The sequence below is a fragment of the Staurois parvus genome, unplaced genomic scaffold (assembly GCF_062004578.1).
Source record: "Staurois parvus isolate SC_StPar_1 unplaced genomic scaffold, SC_StPar_1.0 ptg001701l, whole genome shotgun sequence".
Classification (NCBI taxonomy): Eukaryota; Metazoa; Chordata; class Amphibia; order Anura; family Ranidae; genus Staurois; species Staurois parvus.
This window is the reverse complement of record NW_028319497.1, coordinates 1-21462: the sequence shown is the minus strand read 5'-3', so window position 1 is coordinate 21462 and position 21462 is coordinate 1. Positions and strand designations below refer to the sequence as shown.

Sequence of the window (21462 nt, the reverse complement as noted above, 5' to 3'; positions counted from 1 at the left end):
TAGACACCCTCCTAAACCTTGTGGACGGCCTTCCCAGAAGAGTTGAAGCTGTTATAGCTGCAAAGGGCGGGGCCAACTCCACATTGAACCCTACGGACTAAGACTGGGGGGCCATTAAAGGTCATGTGTGTGGAAAGGGCGGGGCCAACTCAATATTGAACCCTACGGACTAAGACTGGGAGGCCATTAAAGGTCATGTGCGTGGAAAGGGCGGGGCCAACTCAATATTGAACCCTGCGGACTAAGACTGGGGGGCCATTAAAGGTCATGTGTGTGGAAAGGGCGGGGCCAACTCAATATTGAACCCTACGAACTAAGACTGGGGGGCCATTAAAGGTCATGTGTGTGGAAAGGGCGGGGCCAACTCAATATTGAACCCTACGAACTAAGACTGGGGGGCCATTAAAGGTCATGTGTGTGGAAAGGGCGGGGCCAACTCAATATTGAACCCTACGGACTAAGACTGGGAGGCCATTAAAGGTCATGTGTGTGGAAAGGCCAGCGGCCCGATACTTGGGGCAATATAGTGTACTTCCAGTAAGTTTTGTGGCTGTGTGTGGTACGGCTAGTCTCCACAACTGGTTAAAGTCCTGTTCTGTGATGCTTTGATCAGATTATGGTGAAATATCACGAGCTCCTCCTGGTTATTCCTCACCCCACCAAGTGAAATATTTGCGAGTTCAGTGCGGCAGCTGCGTCCAGCGAAGGGCGTATATTTACAGGCCCTCTGTCGTGTCCCGGTCACCGCTGGTATTCCAGCTGCTGCTCATTGGAGGACATTACGTCCTGACATATTTCAGCGTCAGGCATATCTGTTGCAATGTCCAAGCGGCCGGCGAGAGTTTACATTGGCTCCGGCGCAGGAACACGATTCCGACTTGGTGCTGAATATTCTCTTTTCTTTCCTTTGAACGCTGTTATGGAATCTGAAATCTGCCCAGAACATGTTTAATCAGAGCGGCATTACTGTATATTTTTATACTTAATCACTTATCAGTGTATGTTTTGTATAATCCTTCAAAACGCTCCACATTCCAGATTGACTCTGCGGGGGGGGGGGGGGGGGGGGCGCTGCCAGGGACACGGTGCAGGAGGCGCACACTGCTTGAACCTAAGAGGGCTCCCTAGTGCAAACCTATTTTTACTGCGATATTTACCTTGAGGAGGTAGTCCAAGAACAAGAATTTCATATATTGCAGCTTACCTGGTACCCGACGATCCTGCCAATAACACAGTCTTATGGTGACAACACTCACTCACTGTGCTGGATGGAGGAGCTACGTTGTCACCCTAGGACAGGACTATAGAACACCTCCTTCTCTTCTCATCCCCATAACAGTCTTCAGAGATAGCTAAGAATAATGTATCTGAGTCAGCAGAAACAGAGAGCACAGAAAGTCAGGGGCGTAAAGGGGCTGACTGACCATTTGAAAACTCGGGCACTGCCCGAGGGCCCGGGGTCAGTAGGGGGCCCCATGAGATGCCCCTGGTACCTTTTTCATAGGCTTTTTTTGAGTATGGGCAAGGACACGGGCCCCATGATCCCCTATTGCCCGGGGGCCCCATGAGTTGTTAGTCTGCCCCTGGGGGTGTATTTGACAAAACAAGGTGTTTCCTTGGGCGGCATTTTTCAGGGGAGTTGCGGCAGCCCCAAACCCTCCCCCCCCCCCCTGGAAAACTCAGGCCATAATTTGGCTCAAACAGCGGTCTGCAAAGCTTGATGACTTTTAAATGGAATGATCCAACATTAGCTCAGCTGCAATGTCTCCTAGTCAGCGTTGGCATATTATGGGTTAATTTGCCCTGTAACACCTTTTTTCATTTTGCTTGCCAAGAAAAAGCAGCTAATTTCTAATCACCAATGTAAGGGGCATTCTTCCCACTGACCCCCAATGTAAGGGACATTCTTCCCACTGACCCCCAATGTAAGGGACATTCTTCCCACTGACCCCCAATGTAAGGGACATTCTTCCCACTGACCCCCAATGTAAGGGACATTCTTCCCACTGACCCCCAATGTAAGGGACATTCTTCCCACTGACCACCAATGTAAGGGACATTCTTCCCACTGACCACCAATGTAAGGGACATTCTTCCCACTGATCACCAATGTAAGGGACATTCTTCCCACTGATCACCAATGTAAGGGACATTCTTCCCACTGATCACCAATGTAAGGGACATTCTTCCCACTGACCACCAATGTAAGGAGCATTCTTCCCACTGACCCCCCAATGTAAGGGACATTCTTCCCACTGACCCCCCAATGTAAGGGACATTCTTCCCACTGACCCCCCAATGTAAGGGACATTCTTCCCACTGACCACCAATGTAAGGGACATTCTTCCCACTGACCCCCCAATGTAAGGGACATTCTTCCCACTGACCCCCCAATGTAAGGGACATTCTTCCCACTGACCCCCCAATGTAAGGGACATTCTTCCCACTGACCCCCCAATGTAAGGGACATTCTTCCCACTGACCCCCCAATGTAAGGGACATTCTTCCCACTGACCCCCCAATGTAAGGGACATTCTTCCCACTGACCCCCCAATGTAAGGGACATTCTTCCCACTGACCCCCCAATGTAAGGAGCATTCTTCCCACTGACCCCCAATGTAAGGGACATTCTTCCCACTGACCACCAATGTAAGGGACATTCTTCCCACTGACCCCCAATGTAAGGGACATTCTTCCCACTGACCCCCAATGTAAGGGACATTCTTCCCACTGACCCCCAATGTAAGGGACATTCTTCCCACTGACCACCAATGTAAGGGACATTCTTCCCACTGACCCCCAATGTAAGGGACATTCTTCCCACTGACCACCAATGTAAGGGACATTCTTCCCACTGACCACCAATGTAAGGGACATTCATCCCACTGACCACCAATGTAAGGGACATTCTTCCCACTGACCACCAATGTAAGGGACATTCTTCCCACTGACCACCAATGTAAGGGACATTCTTCCCAATTTTTCTTTATTAAAATTCTCGCAATCAATAAACATAAAATATTATACAGAATATAAAAAAATTATATATATTTACAGCAAAACGAAAATAAACATAGCAAATTCTGCTGTCAGACAAAACCAAACGCCTCAGAAATGAACTTGACATAATTGGGGAAATAAATCGTACTACCACTCACATCACTACACCAGACATCAAACCTGTGAGGTCAAGAAACCACCCCGCCCCCCTTATGCATGCAGCCCTTCTTCAAAAAAGATCTTAATCAACAAAAACTACGGGAGTGAAAAGAACAGTATAAGGAAAGAGCCCCTCACCCAGAGATGGACAGTTCACCAAAGGCAGGTCTGATATTCCTCCACGCCCTTATCCAGACCGCCCGAGGCTCTCTGACCCTCTCAAGACCCCGAATCTTCCCAACCTCACCCAGAATATCGTGCACCACCACCTCTACAGGGAGGACTTTCTTCCGGATGGTAATCTGACACCGTGCGTTCCATGTGAAGTAACGGACAACTATACTAACTAGAAAAAGTGTATCCAAATCAAAGTCCCAGCGAGCTGGGAATGCCCCGTACACCCACTCTGCATAACTCATGCGATAGAGAAAGGGGATGCCCAGAGCCCTCCCCACCCTTTTATACACCTCTATGTTAAAGGGACACAGGAGCAGAAAGTGGTCCATAGACTCCACCTTACCAACACACTCTGCTCTAGGACAATCTCGATCATCCACAGGGCGGTGCTTCAGGTTCCCTCTCACATAGAGCCTTCCATGGAAAGCGAGCCAGGCTTGATCCCTAAACTTCAAAGGGATTCTCTCCAAGTTAATTAAACGCAATCCCTCCCTCATTACGGAGCCTGGGCAATCCTTTAAGGCCAGTGACACACTGAAAGCAGAAGCCAAAATCCTCTCCCCCAGAAGCTTCCTGGGAAGGGACCTGATATCCTCCACTGTCACCTGCCACTGCCGAAGTATTTTCAGACACGGGGCAACATAAGCCGGGAGCTTGCCATGTCGGACTCTCAGACTTTTCACTGGGCCGCCATCTTCCCAGCAACGCAGAAAAGGCCTAAACCAAGACTGAAAAATACCCACCCATCCCGGCGGGGTCTCTGCTAACATATTACCAAGATTGTACATTAAAAAGAGCAAAGAAAAGAAAACAATGGGGTTGACCATTCCTAGGCCACCCTTCCGCCTGGACAGGTAAGTTACATTGTGTTTGATCAGGTTCAGCCTGTTTCCCCATAACAGTTGGAAAAAACAGCTGTAGACCCGTGCATAGAGAGATACTGGCAAGATACAGACGAAGCTGACATATAAAAAGATCGGGATCAGGTAAGTTTTGATCAAGTCAACCCTCTCTCTCAAGGAAAGCCTCCATCTCTTCCAGCTCGCTACTTTGGCATTGGCAACTACCAACCTGCTTTCCCAGTTTCGATGACCATAGTCACCAGGACCAAATTTGATGCCCAAAATTTTAATTTCCTGCTGGGGCTCTGGGAAGGCATCCGGAAGTTCGAAGCTTTCACCCTCCTCACCTATCCAGAAAACTTCACTCTTTTCATGGTTGACTTTAGAGCCAGAAGCCTCCGTGTACTGCTCTATCACAGAGACCACCTCCTGCGCCTCCTCAGTCCCAGAGATAATAACAGACACATCATCAGCATAGGCAACGACCTTCAAAGGCGGCACACCAGCAATGCCCAGAGGCACCCCGCACAACGATGCGCCCTCTAGCCTTCTTACAAAGGGGTCGATTGCGAAAGCATATAGCAGGGGGCTCAAAGGACATCCCTGGCGCACACCAGAGCCGACCTCAAAAGGCCGCCCAACCCAACCATTAACAAGCGGGAAGCTCTCAGCCCCTTTATATAATGTCTTCAGCCAATCTATAAACCTCCCCTGCAGGCCGTATCTACCAAGCAGCAACCACAGATATTCATGATTCACTCGATCAAAAGCTTTTGCCTGATCCAATGCCAGCAAGTACTTTCTCCATCCAGCAGTCCTGCATCGTTCCAAAGCCTCCCGGATAGCCAAAACTGCTGAAAAGGTACTTCTACCTTGGACCGAACAGTGCTGATGGCTGGACAACAAATCGCCTGCTACTGACGACAAGCGCCAAAAAAGAATCTTTGCCAAGATCTTTCTATCAACATTGAGAAGACTGATGGGGCGCCAGTTCTCAATCATTGAGGGGTCTTTACCTTTTGACAGAAGAATCACAGCGGATTGCCTCATGGAGGGAGGGAGCGAACCCTCTTCTAGACAGCTGTTAAAAACCTCCGCTAAAAAGGGAGCCAGAATGGACTTAAAACACTTGTAAAATTCAGCTGTCAATCCATCTGGCCCAGGCGATTTTTTGGTAGCCAGCTTGTCTATAGCATGAACTACCTCATCCGCTGAAATTGGTTCTGTCAAATTCATCAAAAGCAATGCACCATTTCCCAATCCTGGAGTAGAATCCAGAAAGCTTTTCATCTTGTCCTCCATCTAAGGTCCTTTCTTCCCAGGAGGTCTGCATAATACGACCCAAAGATCTCCAAGATCCCTGATCTGGACTTTATCAGGGAACCCGTACTGTCTTTCAGGCCAATGACCGTCTTAACTGCTATGCCTTGCTTACAGTTCTGGTAAGGATCAGGTGAGTGATATTTCCCATAATCCCTCTCCAGAACCAAGGAGGCATGCCGGTCGTATTGACACTTCCTAAGAAGAAGCTTCACTTCAGAGATCTCCCCTGGATCTCCTCCATACGAGACAAGACGATCAAGCTTCCTCCGCAAATGCTGGTAGGCAATATACATACCAAGCTGCTTCTTCTTACTTATGGCCTTGAAAAGTCCAGCCGCCCTTTTGTTTCACAAGCTCCCACCACTCTGACTTAGTGCTGCAAAAGTCCAGAATAGAAACCTGTGCCTGAAAAAAATCCTCAAAGGATTGTCTTACCTCTACATCTTCCAGGAGAGCCGAATTCAGTTTCCAGACACCCCTTCCCCTGGGTGGAGTGTCCGAGGCATTCAGAGTCACAGACAGCATACAGTGGTCAGAGAACTCCACCGCCTTCAACTCAGGAGCTGAGAAAGCAGAGTTCTCCTTTAAAAAAAACCTGTCTCTCCTGCTCTGACTATTCCCTCTCTGAAATGTGAACCCCGTGCTGCCAGGGCAGTGCTTAATGTGCACATCTACCAGGCCTGCCTGTCTAACCAAATCTCTGAGAAAACCGCTATCATAACCCAGCCTGTCTATGGAGCCTCTCCTGTCTTCAGGCCTAATTATGGTGTTAAAGTCACCTCCAAAGACAACCTGCTGGGACGTAAAAAGGAAGGGCTTGATCTTTGTGAGGAGGCATTTCCTGCCCCATTTTGACTGGGGTCCATAGATATTGATCAGGCGCAGGTCCTGCCCCCTAACAGAGACGTCTAAGACCATGCATCTCCCCATTTCTACCTCAATTACCCGCCGGCACGTTACCATATCGGTTTTAAAAAGGACCGCAACTCCGCTGCAAGGTTCAGCCGCAAGAGACCAAAAGGAGGGACCACATCTCCACTCCCTTTTTGCTAGATAGACATCGGCCAATGTATTGAGCCAGGTCTCTTGCAAAAATAAAATCTCAGCATCAAACTCGCTGAGCAAAAATAAGGCCGTATCACGAGCTCTTGCAGATTTAATGCTGGCGACATTAATGGTCACCACCTTTAACAGAGTGGGAACTGCCATCAGGATGATTGGGGTAGTTGTTTCCTAACCTCTACCACACTCTCAGCACCCGAAACAGCTCTCTTCAGAGTACGTGACTCCCCCTCATCCATAGATGATAAAGAAATGGATACATCAGATACCATCTCATCACCTGACAAAACTGAAAAAGTATTGCCAAGAGGGACCCCTCCTGGATCTGATTCTGAGGAAGAGAGGACAGCTCTTCTCATCCTCCTCTTCTTCTTCTTCCTCTTCTCCTTCACCCTCTCCCACCCTTCATCAGCCGAATCCCCCCCAGCAGGAGGTGAGACATGGGACATGGATACCCCTCCCTGAGCCCCATCGGCTCCACCCCCATCCGGCACCCCCACAACCTCCTGACCACGTTTGCGCTGACGGGGGACAGGTACCGGAGGTGGAGTAGGCCGAGAGGGAAGATCCGCTAAACCAGCCCCCCCAGCAGCTTCCGCCAGTCTGGAGGATCTACGTACTGTAGGATTAGGGACAGGAGGGACAGACTCAGGGGTGACATTACTGGGGGAAACACAATCTGACACAACAGAGGGAACAGACACAGGAGGGGCAACTACAGTTTCCTCCCTGGCATCAGCTGCCTCATCCTCTTTATCCAGCCTCTGCAGCTCAGCCTCCAGTCCTGGCAGGTTGTGTAGTGCCTCTGGGCACAGACTGTATGGATGACCCAGCTGCTGGCACAAATTACACCGAATCTCGGTGCATTCTTTGGCCAAATGGCCAAAATCCTGGCACAGTGAGCACTTCTTGATGGTGCAGGACGATGCAAAGTGACCTCTCTCCGCATTTGTTACAAACTTTAGGCTGACCTTGATAGAAAATGGTCAGCCTATCCCTCCCCAGAAAGGCTGAGCAGGGAATATGCTGAACCACATTGCCCAGCACCCTCAATTGCACTGACACCGTCCAGGCCCCTGTCCATATCCTATGCTCATCCAGGACCTTCCGCAGTGGGGAGAGGACCTCACCATGTCGGCGTAGCCAAACTACTAAATCAGCCTCTGGTATGGATTCATTCCGGACCAGGATTGTCACCGATTTTATCAAAGGCTGTCTGGAAACAACCTTTGCCACCAAACCTTTCCACTGCTGAAGGCTCCTGCACCTCCAATATCTCTCCCAAAACAGGTCCAGGCCTTCAGGTTTTACAAACGACAAATCGTATTCATAGCTGCCTACTGGGCAGATCAATGCAAACACATCACAGGCTTTAAACCCCATCTCCAGAATCAACTCCGCCACCCTCCCCCTTACTGGTGGGTTCCCTTCCCCCTCCCACTTCAACTGTACCACATTCCTTCTCCTGACCCCACCAACCATCCCACCACCAAACCTCCCCAAATTGTGACCATTAACATTCCCAACACTACCCCCACCCCCCTTGGTGCGACTCCCCAAAACAGAGGCATAGCTCCCCCCAATCCTCCCAGCAGCAGAAACATTTGTATGTCTAGGAGCATCTGGTGCAACTCTAGCAGACACCGATTGCACAGATCCGGGATTGGATGGTGTATCCTCTCTCTGCTCAGCAAGGGGAGAAATGTCATTTTTACCTCTGTCAGCAATGTTAACCCCTTCACCTCCACCCACCACCAACACATCCATTGCTTTACCAGTCTCAACAGTCATAGACTTCACAGCAATGTCCACACTCACTGCTGCAACCATAGAAGCTCCATCAATCATCTCTCCTTCCAAGGAAGGAGACTCAGCCCAGGACTGGATTGGATTCTCAGACACAGCAACAAGTGAGACATCCATACTTGCTGTTTTCTCTCCACATGGTGCAGTGTGCTGCTCCCCTCCCCCACCAGCATCAATCAGGTCTGGAGCACCTGGGAGCTCAGGTGAAACAGTCTCTCTGCAGGTGGCAGCCATCTTGCCTGTAGAGGGACTACTGGTCTCAGCAGGAACAGCAATTTCCATCTGTGGGGTGCTTGGTGCAGGTTCACCCACATTCCCCTGATGGTCTGGAGACCTCTCTGCCAGGGATTTTTCCTCCATGTTGGATGAGGATTCCTCCACAGCAGGCTGCCTGCAGAGCTCCTCATCCACAGTACTCACCGCAGCAGGTGGGGCAGACATGCTGTGAGCAGCCATGTTGGTGTACTGGGATCTCTCCACCAGTCTTGGCTTTGCTGCTCTGAACCTCCTCTGTCCATCCTCAGGGACTTCTGCAGGGTCATCAGTGAAGGCAAACTTGTCTGCTCTCAGGGGTGACTCCATCTGCTGGATGAACTTCAAGGTTCCATATTCACCCTCAACCCCCTGGCTGGTTGCTACTGACAACTCCTCAGCCTGACATGGGGGGAGAGACGCTGATGTAGATGGTGCCGGGTCATCCATTACCTGAGGCTGCTGATCCACAGAGCTCACTGATGTCTGGCTGGCAAATCTCCTCTCATTATCAAATTTTTCTTTAAATGCTCCACTTCTTGCTTTCAACTTTTCTAATAATAAAGATTGTCTCTTTACTTTCTCCTCCATGTGCTGGAGCGCTGGCTTCATGCCCAATCTGTTCTTGCTCCAGGCCTGGCAGTATTTGGCTCTGAAGGATTTGTGTTCAGATTTTAAAACATTAAGTTTCTCCTCAGCTCTTCCAATAGTCACAAATCTATCAGTAATCTTCTGTCTGAAGACACCGACATCCTCACCAGGGCCGGGACCCACAGTCAGGTCCTCCACCTCCTCCTCTTCACTAGGCCCGGTCTCATCAGGGGAATCCCTCCCAGGGCCTCCCCCTGGATCAGGCATGGTTCCTGGGCCAAGCTAGCAGGCAAGGCCCAGGCTTGAAAATGCTGGTTCTCAGGGAGAGCTCCTTCAGTGTGTCCTCCTCCTTCTCCCACTGACCACCAATGTAAGGAACATTCTTCCCACTGACCACCAATGTAAGGGACATTCTTCCCACTGACCCCCAATGTAAGGGACATTCTTCCCACTGACCACCAATGTAAGGGACATTCTTCCCACTGACCCCCAATGTAAGGGACATTCTTCCCACTGATCACCAATGTAAGGGACATTCTTCCCACTGATCACCAATGTAAGGGACATTCTTCCCACTGACCACCAATGTAAGGGACATTCTTCCCACTGACCCCCAATGTAAGGGACATTCTTCCCACTGACCCCCAATGTAAGGGACATTCTTCCCACTGATCACCAATGTAAGGGACATTCTTCCCACTGACCCCCAATGTAAGGGACATTCTTCCCACTGATCACCAATGTAAGGGACATTCTTCCCACTGATCACCAATGTAAGGGACATTCTTCCCACTGACCACCAATGTAAGGGACATTCTTCCCACTGACCCCCAATGTAAGGGACATTCTTCCCACTGACCCCCAATGTAAGGGACATTCTTCCCACTGATCACCAATGTAAGGGGCATTCTTCCCACTGACCCCCAATGTAAGGGACATTCTTCCCACTGACCCCCAATGTAAGGGACATTCTTCCCACTGACCCTCAATGTAAGGGACATTCTTCCCACTGACCCCCAATGTAAGGAACATTCTTTCCACTGACCCCCAAATAATTAATTTTAGCAGTGGTTCCCTGAGACCTAAAAAAATGTATTCAAGGGTTATTTTGGGGAAGGTAGACTTATATATATATATATTTTTTTTTATTGCTGATAAATGCTACAAATTACATAACTCATATAAGAAAGTTGATATTTTGTAAAACTGATATTTCAGAGCTCTCAAATATACAGGGGTGGAAACTTGGGCACTGCCCGAGGGCCTGGGGTCAGTAGGGGGCCCCATGAGATGCCCCTGGTACCTTTTTTCATAGGCTTTTTTGAGTTTGGGCAAGGACATAGGGGCCCCATGATCCCCTACTGCCCGGGGACCCCATGAGTTGTCAGTCCGTCCCTGTACCTCTATTTATAGCCTACCATTACATTTTTACGATCAATAACTATTGACAGCAGGGCAGCATTCTCTGACAACACTCTCCATGTATTAATGCCAATTCCTGCAGTGGGACGAGGATAACTCAAAGCATATCACAGATTTAGTAAGAGATTTAGGAGGTGTATATTTTTCAAGAGAACCATCCAATCAATAGAAGACTATAGGGGACACAAAGGGGTCCGGTATTGCCAAAACTCATATCAAGTTACAAAATATCATCCAGGATATAGTAAGATACAATGTACCAAGTAAAAGACTAAAGCCCAGTGATATGTTTGAAATTTGAATCCAAAAATGTATATATGTATCAGAATCTGCGTGGCAACACCTAAATGAGGAGACATTTATCTGCTATTGTAGACCTCCAGAAGTCCTCCTCCAGACCAGTGGACGACCTTTGGTAACAGTTGACAACCCTCAGAAACTTTGTGTCGGTGGTTAGTAACCGTTGTGTCATATATGTCTTTTCGTAGGCTCAAACTCTCTAATGAGGAGATCAAGAAGGCCCTTATGGAGATGGATGAACAGGAGGACCTCCCAAAGGACATGCTGGAGCAGGTACGTTCGTAGTGGTGGAACTGGGTCTACACAGTGGAGGAAAGATTCAGAGTAAAATCACTTCTCTATTAATGTTTCTGAGGGGAGTGACTTTGGGTGGGGGGCCCATGGAACACAGCCCCCTTTGGAGAGGTGGGGAGACCCCTGTCTCAGCTCCCCATATTCCCATTATGTGTGAGTCACCCTGTGCCTGTTAGGGGTACAGGGTGATCTGCCCTAGTATTGGTTGGACATGTATAGGTGGGGGTTGTCCATTGTTCACTGCCACCTGCTGCATCCCATTGTTCTATTGTGAGTCTTGCTGGCCAGCAAACTATTATGGGATGTATGGGTTTGTGTATTGTCTACTGCCATGGGGTGTATCCCATTGTTCTATTATGTGTTTGTACTGGCTTGGTGGGGGGTGTTTCCGGCAGCCCTTCCCCCTGATGGGACTGCCTGCTGATGTGTTTCCTGTTACTGGGTGTATTTCCCCGCCCTGTGTATATATCTTGTATCTATGTTAAAGTTAAGCCGTCCACTTCCTGTCTTTCCTACAAGTCTGGTGCTGTTTCATCTTGTATGGTCAGCGGTGGGGTCCGTGGATCTGTGTTCGGACAGGGAAGCGAGAGTCTAACGGAATTACCCTCGTGCAGTCGGGGTCCGGTTCCGTTACAATGTTATAGTAACAGTGTATCAACCACCTACTCAGAATATCGACACCAACACAACTATGCAGTGCAAAGGCCTCCTCATTTTCTTGAATCAAGACTCATCTTCTCTGGTCAGACATGACCTGAAATCTCAGTATTTTCCCAGTTAAATTAGATGGAAGTCCCAGGGGGCCCATTTACAACCTTGCGTTGTGGTAACACACGTGTTGCGGTGCCATCCATTTTGATAATAATGCACATTTGTTGTGTTCCGGAAGGCCCCATAGTGTGCTACAAAATTTGTGGTAAGTCAAATTTTCAAGACATTTTGGTTCATTGGGAGCCTTTTTGTTTGAACACACCTCAATGACCACAAGAATGGGACCTTTAGGGTCTAACTGACCTTTAGTATGTTCTGTGTGCTGTGTGTCACAAGGACACACATAACGCACATGTGTGCCGGCAAAGAGGGTGGGCTTTAATGCCTACACGCTACACGTATGGGTCTACGGGAAGTGGATGTTTCTATGTTGGGAGCATGTTCCCAGCACTAGGTCTCTAGTCACGATCCGTAGCCAGTGGGACATGATCAGGAAGTCTGTCCCACCTCCTCTTGGGTGTAAAGACCCACTTAAATGGATGGTGGGGCTGGGTGGGAAGGGATTAAATAAAATACTTATTTTTACCATGTTTTTAAACTTGCGAGCCTCTCTCATCCTCTGCAACTCCCTACCCCAAACTGTCCAGAGCCTCTCACATCCTTTGTAATCCCCTAACTCAATCAGTCCCTAGCATCTCTCACCCTCTGGAACTCCATACTCTTGTCAGTCCAGAGTCTCTCCCATATTCTGGAACTCCCTACCACATTCTGACCAGAGCTTTTCTCATCCTCTGGAACTTCCTACTCTAGGCTGTATAAAGCCTCTCCCATCCTCCAGAACCCCCTAACCCAGTCTGTCCAGAGCCTCTCCCACCCTCTGGAACTCACTACCCCAAACTCTGTACGCCAATCTTATCAGAGCCTCTCCCATCCTCCAGAACCCCCTAACCCAGTGTGTCCAGAGCCTCTCCCACCCTCTGAGACTCACTACCCCAAACTCTCTACCCCAATCTTATCAGAGCCTCTCCCATCCTCTGGAACTCCTTACACCAATCTGTCCAGAGCCTTTCCCATCATTTGAAACTCCCTACTCCAATCTGTCCAGAGCCTCACCCATCCTATGGAACTCCCTACCCCAATATGGCCAGAGCCTCTCTCATCCTCAAGAACTCCCTACCCCATTCTGACCAGAGTCTCTCCCATTCTTTGGAATGACAGAGCTTCAAACATCCTATGGAACGCCCTACCCCAATCAGATCAGAGCCTCTCCCATCCTCTGTTACTCCCTTCCCCAATCCGTCCAGAGCCTCTCCCATCATTTCAAACACCCTATTCCAATCTGTTCAGAGCTTCTCCCATCATTTGAAACTCCCTACTTCTATCTGTCCAGCACTTCTCACATCCTCTGGAACTCCCTACCCCAGTCATTCCAGAGCCTCTCCCATCCTCTGAAACTCACTACCCCCATCAGTCCAGAGCCTCTCCAAACCCTCTAGAACGTCCTACTCCAATCTGTATAGAGCATCTCCCACCCTCTGGAACTTCCTAAGCCAATCTAGCCAGAGCCTCTCCCATCCTCAAGAAATCCCTACTCCAATCTGACCAGAGTCTCTACCATCCTCTGGAATGCCCTACTCCAATCTCTCCAGAGCTTCTTACATCCTAGGGAACTCCTTACCTCAATCAGTCCAGAGCCTCTCCCATCCTCTGGAACTCTCTACCCCAATCAGTCCAGAGCCTTTCCCACCCTCTAGAGCTCCCTACTCCAATCTGTATAGATCATCTCCCACCCTCTGGAACTTCCTACTCCAATCTGTATAGAGCCTCTCCCATCCTCTGTAACTCTCTACCTCAATCTGACCAGAACCTCTCCCATCCTCTGGAACTCCCTATCCCAATACATCCAGCCATTTCCTACTCTGTTCACTTAAGGCCTTAGCGCTCGTGTGAACAAGGCACCAGGGAAGCCTATCCTGACTCCACAACTGGATTTATACTTTCTCTACAAATTTCATCCCCTCAGAGTTATCTGGTTTGGCCTTATGGGTCACTCTGGTGTAGCCCCACCTACTGGCGATTAATGTAGAATTTTCCTCTACACCGTGATGTATGGCCCTAATAGGACACCATTGGGCAGATCCATCTAGTGGCCATAATGTGGAATTTTCCTAAAATACCCCAATCAGGGAAGTACTGCATTATGGCCACTGGATGGAGCTGACAAACAGCTGGATATGGCCCTATAGGGCAGTTCCATCTAGTGGCCATAATGTGGAATTTTCCTAAAATACCTAAATCAGGGAAATACTGTATTATGGCCACTAGATGGAGCTGACAATCAGCTGGATTTGGTCCTATGGGGCAGCTCCATCTAGTGGCCATAATGTGGAATTTTCCTAAAATACCTAAATCAGGGAAATACTGCATTATGGCCACTGGATGGAGCTGACAAACAGCTGGATATGGCCCTATAGGGCAGTTCCATCTAGTGGCCATAATGTGGAATTTTCCTAAAATACCTAAATCAGGGAAATACTGTATTATGGCCACTAGATGGAGCTGACAATCAGCTGGATTTGGTCCTATGGGGCAGCTCCATCTAGTGGCCATAATGTGGAATTTTCCTAAAATACCTAAATCGGGGAAATACTGCATTATGGCCACAAGATGGAGCTGACAATCAGCTGGATTTGGTCCTATGGGGCAGCTCCATCTAGTGGCCATAATGTGGAATTTTCCTAAAATACCCCAATCAGGGAAATACTGTATTATGGCCACTAGATGGAGCTGACAATCAGCTGGATTTGATCCTATGGGGCAGCTCCATCTAGTGGCCATAATGTGGAATTTTCCTAAAATACCTAAATCAGGGAAATACTGTATTATGGCCACTAGATGGAGCTGACAATCAGCTGGATTTGGTCCTATGGGGCAGCTCCATCTAGTGGTCATAATGTGGAATTTTCCTCGAATACCTCAATCAGGGAAATACTGCATTATGGCCACTAGATGGAGCTGACAAACAGCTGGATATGGCCCTATGGGGCAGCTCCATCTAGTGGCCATAATGTGGAATTTTCCTCGAATACCTCAATCAGGGAAATACTGCATTATGGCCACTAGATGGAGCTGACAATCACCGTTAACACACACATTAGGCGGATTTTAGTGATTATTTGTGACAGATTTGTGAAAAGAATTCTTTTTTAATAAACAGACCCCTATGAGGTCACCTAAAGTAAGAATTACAGAAGCACGGCAACAAAACGCATTCCTTTCTGGCGGCGTGCACCACGCTCCTTCCTATCCGCGATCTTCGTTTCGCGCCAAAACTTAAGCTTTCAAAACAAGTCAACAATGTGGGCTCCCATATTTCCACCTCGCGGGGTCACGGGAACTGCCAAGCTAAAGAAGTTGACTTCTTCATGTGGATATTAAAAGGTTTTCTTACTTTATAAAGCGCGGTCAGCTATGGAAAAAACGCGAAGCGCGCGACGTGTTATCCGCAGGATTCGGTAGCTCTCCTACTAAAATTGTCGTTTTTATTGACCAAGTCGGTGTTGTTTGACACACAATACTTTCTTTGTGGTCTGCAGCCCCTCAGACGGGTCCCGGGGCCAAAGTCTGTCCTACACTAATGAGCTCTAAGTGAGACTCGCAGACTGTCTGCTGCCTCGCAGCCTCTGGTTTTGGCAGCGGCAGAAATGCGCTTTTTTATCATTTCTATAGAAAGTATTGGCGGCGGAGATCGCTGTGAAATGATACATCCTGGCGTGTAGAGGCCGAGTTGTGAAACAAAAGTAGGAAAAGCGCGGCAGATCTTGTTGCCAGCATTCGCCGTCCATTCGCTCTCAAGATTTGTTCGATGGAGACTTCAGATGATGAGGAGTTTGGGATGAAAGTCGCATTTGTGTCGCGGCCAGTTTGCTGCCAAGACTCGGGTGGGATCACATGCAGAGGAGTTCTGATCAAATCTGTAACTCACCGTGTGATAACAGTGAGAGGTAAAAATATGGCCAATGTCACCATGATCTGGATGTTCCAATGAATCCTTCAAAGAGAAGAACTCCACCTGATAATTTATTGCTTTACTGTTACTTTGTTTGCAGTGCTTTTCAGAGATCACCAAACCGGAGGAGCTTACACTCTAATATGGCCACCACTTTTATTATTATTATACATTTATATAGCGCTGTATAGAGAACACCGAGCCAGTCACATCAGTCTCTGTACAGAGGAGCTTACACTCTAATGTCCCCTCCCCCACAGTCACATCAGTCTCTGTACAGAGGAGCTTACACTCTAATGTCCCCTCCCCCACAGTCACATCAGTCTCTGTACCACAGGAGCTTACACTCTAATGTCCCCTCTCCCCACAGTCACATCAGTCTCTGTACAGAGGAGCTTACACTCTAGTGTCCCCTCCCCCCACAGTCACATCAGTCTCTGTACAGAGGAGCTTACACTCTAATGTCCCCTCCCCCACAGTCACATCAGTCTCTGTACAGAGGAGCTTACACTCTAATGTCCCCTCCCCCACAGTCACATCAGTCTCTGTACCACAGGAACTTACACTCTAATGTCCCCTCTCCCCACAGTCACATCAGTCTCTGTACAGAGGAGCTTACACTCTAGTGTCCCCTCCCCCCACAGTCACATCAGTCTCTGTACAGAGGAGCTTACACTCTAATGTCCCCTCCCCCACAGTCACATCAGTCTCTGTACAGAGGAGCTTACACTCTAATGTCCCCTCCCCCACAGTCACATCAGTCTCTGTACAGAGGAGCTTACACTCTAATGTCCCCTCCCCCACAGTCACATCAGTCTCTGTACCACAGGAACTTACACTCTAGTGTCCCCTCCCCCGCAGTCCCATCAGTCTCTGTACCACAGGAGCTTACACTCTAATGTCCCCTCCCCCACAGTCTCATCAGTCTCTGTACCACAGGAGCTTACACTCTAGTGTCCCCTCCCCCACAGTCACATCAGTCTCTGTACCACAGGAGCTTACACTCTAGTGTCCCCTCCCCCGCAGTCCCATCAGTCTCTGTACCACAGGAGCTTACACTCTAATGTCCCCTCCCCCACAGTCACATCAGTCTATGTACCAGAGGAGCTTACACTCTAATGTCCCCTACCCCCACAGTCACATCAGTCTCTGTACCAGAGGAGCTGACACTCTAATGTTCCCTCCCCCCACAGTCACATCAGTCTGTACCAGAGGAGCTTACACTCTAATGTCCCCTCCCCCACAGTCACATCAGTCTCTGTACCAGAGGAGCTGACACTCTAATGTTCCCTCCCCCCACAGTCACATCAGTCTCTGTACCAGAGGAGCTTACACTCTAATGTCCCCTCCCCCACAGTCACATCAGTTTCTGTACCAGAGGAGCTTACACTCTAATGTCCCCTCCCCCTACAGTCACATCAGTCTCTGTACCAGGGGAGCTTACACTCTAATGTCCCCTCCCCCCACAGTCACATCAGTTTCTGTACCAGAGGAGCTTACACTCTAATGTCCCCTCCCCCACAGTCACATCAGTCTCTGTACCAGAGGAGCTTACACTCTAATGTCCCCTCCCCCACAGTCACATCAGTCTCTGTACCACAGGAGCTTACACTCTAATGTCCCCTACCCCCACAGTCACATCAGTCTCTGTACCAGAGGAGCTGACACTCTAATGTTCCCTCCCCCCACAGTCACATCAGTCTGTACCAGAGGAGCTTACACTCTAATGTCCCCTCCCCCTACAGTCACATCAGTCTCTGTACCAGGGGAGCTTACACTCTAATGTCCCCTCCCCCACAGTCACATCAGTCTCTGTACCAGAGGAGCTTACACTCTAAATACATAGCCCCCATATCACACTTAGGAGTCCTCTTTATGGGCAGGAATGCATATAGTGGAGGATGGGTATATATATATATACAGGACAGACTTGGAGGCGGAGTTCCCATGTTCCCGGATTGTGTTGGACGCACCCAGAGGGGGAACATTGAGCGTTTTGTCCTCAGATACAGCCGGCGGCTCTGATAGGTCAGACTCTGTATATAAGAATGATGATCACACAGAAGAATCTCCGGCTCCGGCCAGACAGGAAGTCATTCATTTCTTTACATATGTCCCCAACCGCCGCCGGTGTCACCCGCGTCATCCGTGTCACCATCGCCGGCCGGATTGTCTGTAATTTGTCTGCTATCCAGACAGCTTGTGGCAACAGAGATCAGTAAACGGGGGGGGGGGGGGGGGGAGGTCGGGGGGGGGGTCAGGGGGTGTCGGACGTGTGGCACGAGGATTCCTTTTCATAAATGATTTTATACAGTAATGTTGCCTGGGGCCCCGGGGCCCCGTCTGAGTAATGAGATCTGTAAATGAATATCTTTCTTCATCTCATACTAAACGCCCCTCATGAATCCGACACGAGAATGTCCCATCGATGGATGGATGGATGGAGAGCCACACTCTTTATTTTTGGTGCTGACTCCACATTCCAAGCAAAAAAGATTTCCTTTATGGGGAACTCCACCCAAACGTTGGTAGATGTTGGGAAGATAAACCCCATGACAGTCTCTTCTGTGTCTCTGAGGGGTTCCCACCGTCCCTGTGCTGAGTTCCTGGGTCTGTACGCCCGCTGTGCCCATTATGAGGGGTTCCCACCATCCCTGTGCCGAGTTCCCGGGTCTGTACACCCGCTGTGCCCATTATGAGGGGTTCCCACCATCCCTGTGCTGAGTTCCCGGGTCTGTACACCCGCTGTGCCCATTATGAGGGGTTCCCACCATCCCTGTGCCGAGTTCCTGGGTCTGTACGCCCGCTGTGCCCATTATGAGGGGTTCCCACCATCCCTGTGCTGAGTTCCCGGGTCTGTACACCCACTGTGCCCATTATGAGGGGTTCCCACCATCCCTGTACTAATCCTCATTGTGTGTACTAGGCATAAGAAGCTAGCTCACCCCATAAGGCTCCAACCATGAACACAATCTCACGTTTGCCTGGATTTCCCTTTCATGTCAGGTTGTCTTTACACTTTAAATACCATTCCTGTGAATCTAATAGACGGTCTCTCTGTGTCCCACCAGCTGCTGAAATTCATCCCAGAGAAGAGCGACATCGACCTTCTAGAAGAGCACAAGCACGAGATTGACCGCATGGCGAGAGCGGACCGCTTCTTATACGAGATGAGCAGGTGAGGTGGCTGCCCCGGCATACCCCGTTCTTGGCTGCCCCGGCATACCGCGTTCTTGGCTGCCCCGGCATGCCGCGTTCTTGGCTGCCCCGGCATGCCGCGTTCTTGGCTGCCCCGGCATACCGCGTTCTTGGCTGCCCCGGCATGCCGCGTTCTTGGCTGCCCCGGCATACCCCGTTCTTGGCTGCCCCGGCATACCCCGTTCTTGGCTGCCCCGGCATACCGCGTTCTTGGCTGCCCCGGCATACCGCGTTCTTGGCTGCCCCGGCATACCGCGTTCTCTATAGACCGAGCTTGCAGTAATATTTGAACATTTTCTGAAATATTGCCGCCAGCGTGTTCACCTGAATACACGATCGTTTCCAGCCGCCTAGACGGGAGAAGTAACAGGGCCACTTAAAGGGCGGCCCCACCCGCTGCACAGACACTCCTCTCCCTTTACTCCCCGATTGCTCCATTCAGCCTCTAGGAGTGAAGAAGGATACCCAATACGTCCAAGTATGAAAGATCATGTGATGCTCCCCTTCCTGCCATGTGACACTGCTAGGGCTCAGTGATTGGTTGGTGACATACGGCGTCTTGAAAAAGTATTCATACCCCTTGAAATGTCCCCCATGTTGTCATGTTACAATGTATTCCCCCCCCCCCCCGAAATATCCCCCATGTTGTCATGTTACAATGTATTCCTCCTCCCACCCCCCCCCCCCAAACTGTCCCCCATGTTGTCATGTTACAATGTATCCCCCCCCCCGAAATGTCCCCCATGTTGTCATGTTATAATGTATTCCCCCCCCCCGAAATGTCCCCCATGTTGTCATGTTACAATGTATTCCCCTCCCCCCCCCCCGAAATATCCCCCATGTTGTCATGTTACAATGTATTCCCCTCCCCCCTGAAATGTCCCCCATGTTGTCATGTTACAATGTATTCCCCTCCCCCCCCCCCCCGAAATATCCCCCATGTTGTCATGTTACAATGTATTCCCCTCCCCCCTGAAATGTCCCCCATGTTGTCATGTTACAATGTATTCCCCTCCCCCCCCCCCGAAATATCCCCCATGTTGTCATGTTACAATGTATTCCCCTCCCCCCCAAACTGTCCCCCATGTTGTCATGTTACAATGTATTCCCCCCCCCGAAATGTCCCCCATGTTGTCATGTTATAATGTATTCCCCCCCCCGAAATGTCCCCCATGTTGTCATGTTACAATGTATTCCCCTCCCCCCCCCCCCCCGAAATATCCCCCATGTTGTCATGTTACAATGTATTCCCCTCCCCCCTGAAATGTCCCCCATGTTGTCTTGTTACAATGTATCCCCCTCCCCCCATGTTGTCATGTTACAATGTATTCCCCTCCCCCCCCCCCCCCCGAAATATCCCCCATGTTGTCATGTTACAATGTATTCCCCTCCCCCCTGAAATGTCCCCCATGTTGTCATGTTACAATGTATTCCCCTCCCCCCTGAAATGTCTCCCAATGTTGTCATGTTACAATGTATTCCCCCTCCCCCCCATGTCCCCCATGTTGTTATGTTACAATGTATTCCCCTCCCCTCTGAAATTTCCCCCATGTTGTCATGTTACAATGTATTCCTCCTCCCAGCCCCCCCCCCCAAACTGTCCCCCATGTTGTCATGTTACAATGTATTCCCCCCCCCCCCCGAAATGTCCCCCATGTTGTCATGTTATAATGTATTCCCCCCCCCAAAATGTCCCCCATGTTGTCATGTTACAATGTATTCCCCTCCCCCCCCCCCGAAATATCCCCCATGTTGTCATGTTACAATGTATTCCCCTCCCCCCTGAAATGTCCCCCATGTTGTCTTGTTACAATGTATCCCCCTCCCCCCATGTTGTCATGTTACAATATATTCCCCTCCCCCCCCCCCCCCGAAATGTCCCCCATGTTGTCATGTTACAATGTATTCCCCCTCCCCCCCCATGTCCCCCATGTTGTTATGTTACAATGTATTCCCCTCCCCCCTGAAATTTCCCCCATGTTGTCATGTTACAATGTATTCCCCCCCCCCCCCATGTTGTCATGTTACAATGTATTCCCCCTCCCCCCGCAATGTCCCCCATGTTGTCATGTTACAATGTATTCCCCCCCCCCCATGTTGTCATGTTACAATGTATTCCCCCCCCCATGTTGTCATGTTACAATGTATTCCCCCCCCCCCCCACAATGTCCCCCATGTTGTCATGTTACAATGTATTCCCCCCCCCCATGTTGTCATGTTACAATGTATTCCCCCTCCCCCCCCGCAATGTCCCCCATGTTGTCATGTTACAATGTATTCCCCCCCCCATGTTGTCATGTTACAATGTATTCCCCC

The 21462-nt window shown here is 49.6% G+C and overlaps 1 protein-coding gene across 4 annotated transcripts in view; it reads left to right on the top strand.

Annotated features, from left to right (window-relative positions):
* The window catches only part of LOC149434702 (disheveled-associated activator of morphogenesis 2-like), a 344618-nt gene extending 325488 nt beyond the window's left edge, over positions 1 to 19130 (top strand). For all 4 annotated transcript variants that reach the window (XM_089663497.1, XM_089663496.1, XM_089663499.1 and 1 more), the window contains exons 18-19: positions 11123 to 11207; positions 19020 to 19130. In XM_089663497.1, the coding sequence (XP_089519623.1) occupies positions 11123 to 11207; positions 19020 to 19130 (196 nt within the window). The remainder of the gene's footprint in view (positions 1 to 11122; positions 11208 to 19019) is intronic.
* The last annotated feature ends 2332 nt before the right edge of the window (positions 19131 to 21462 follow it).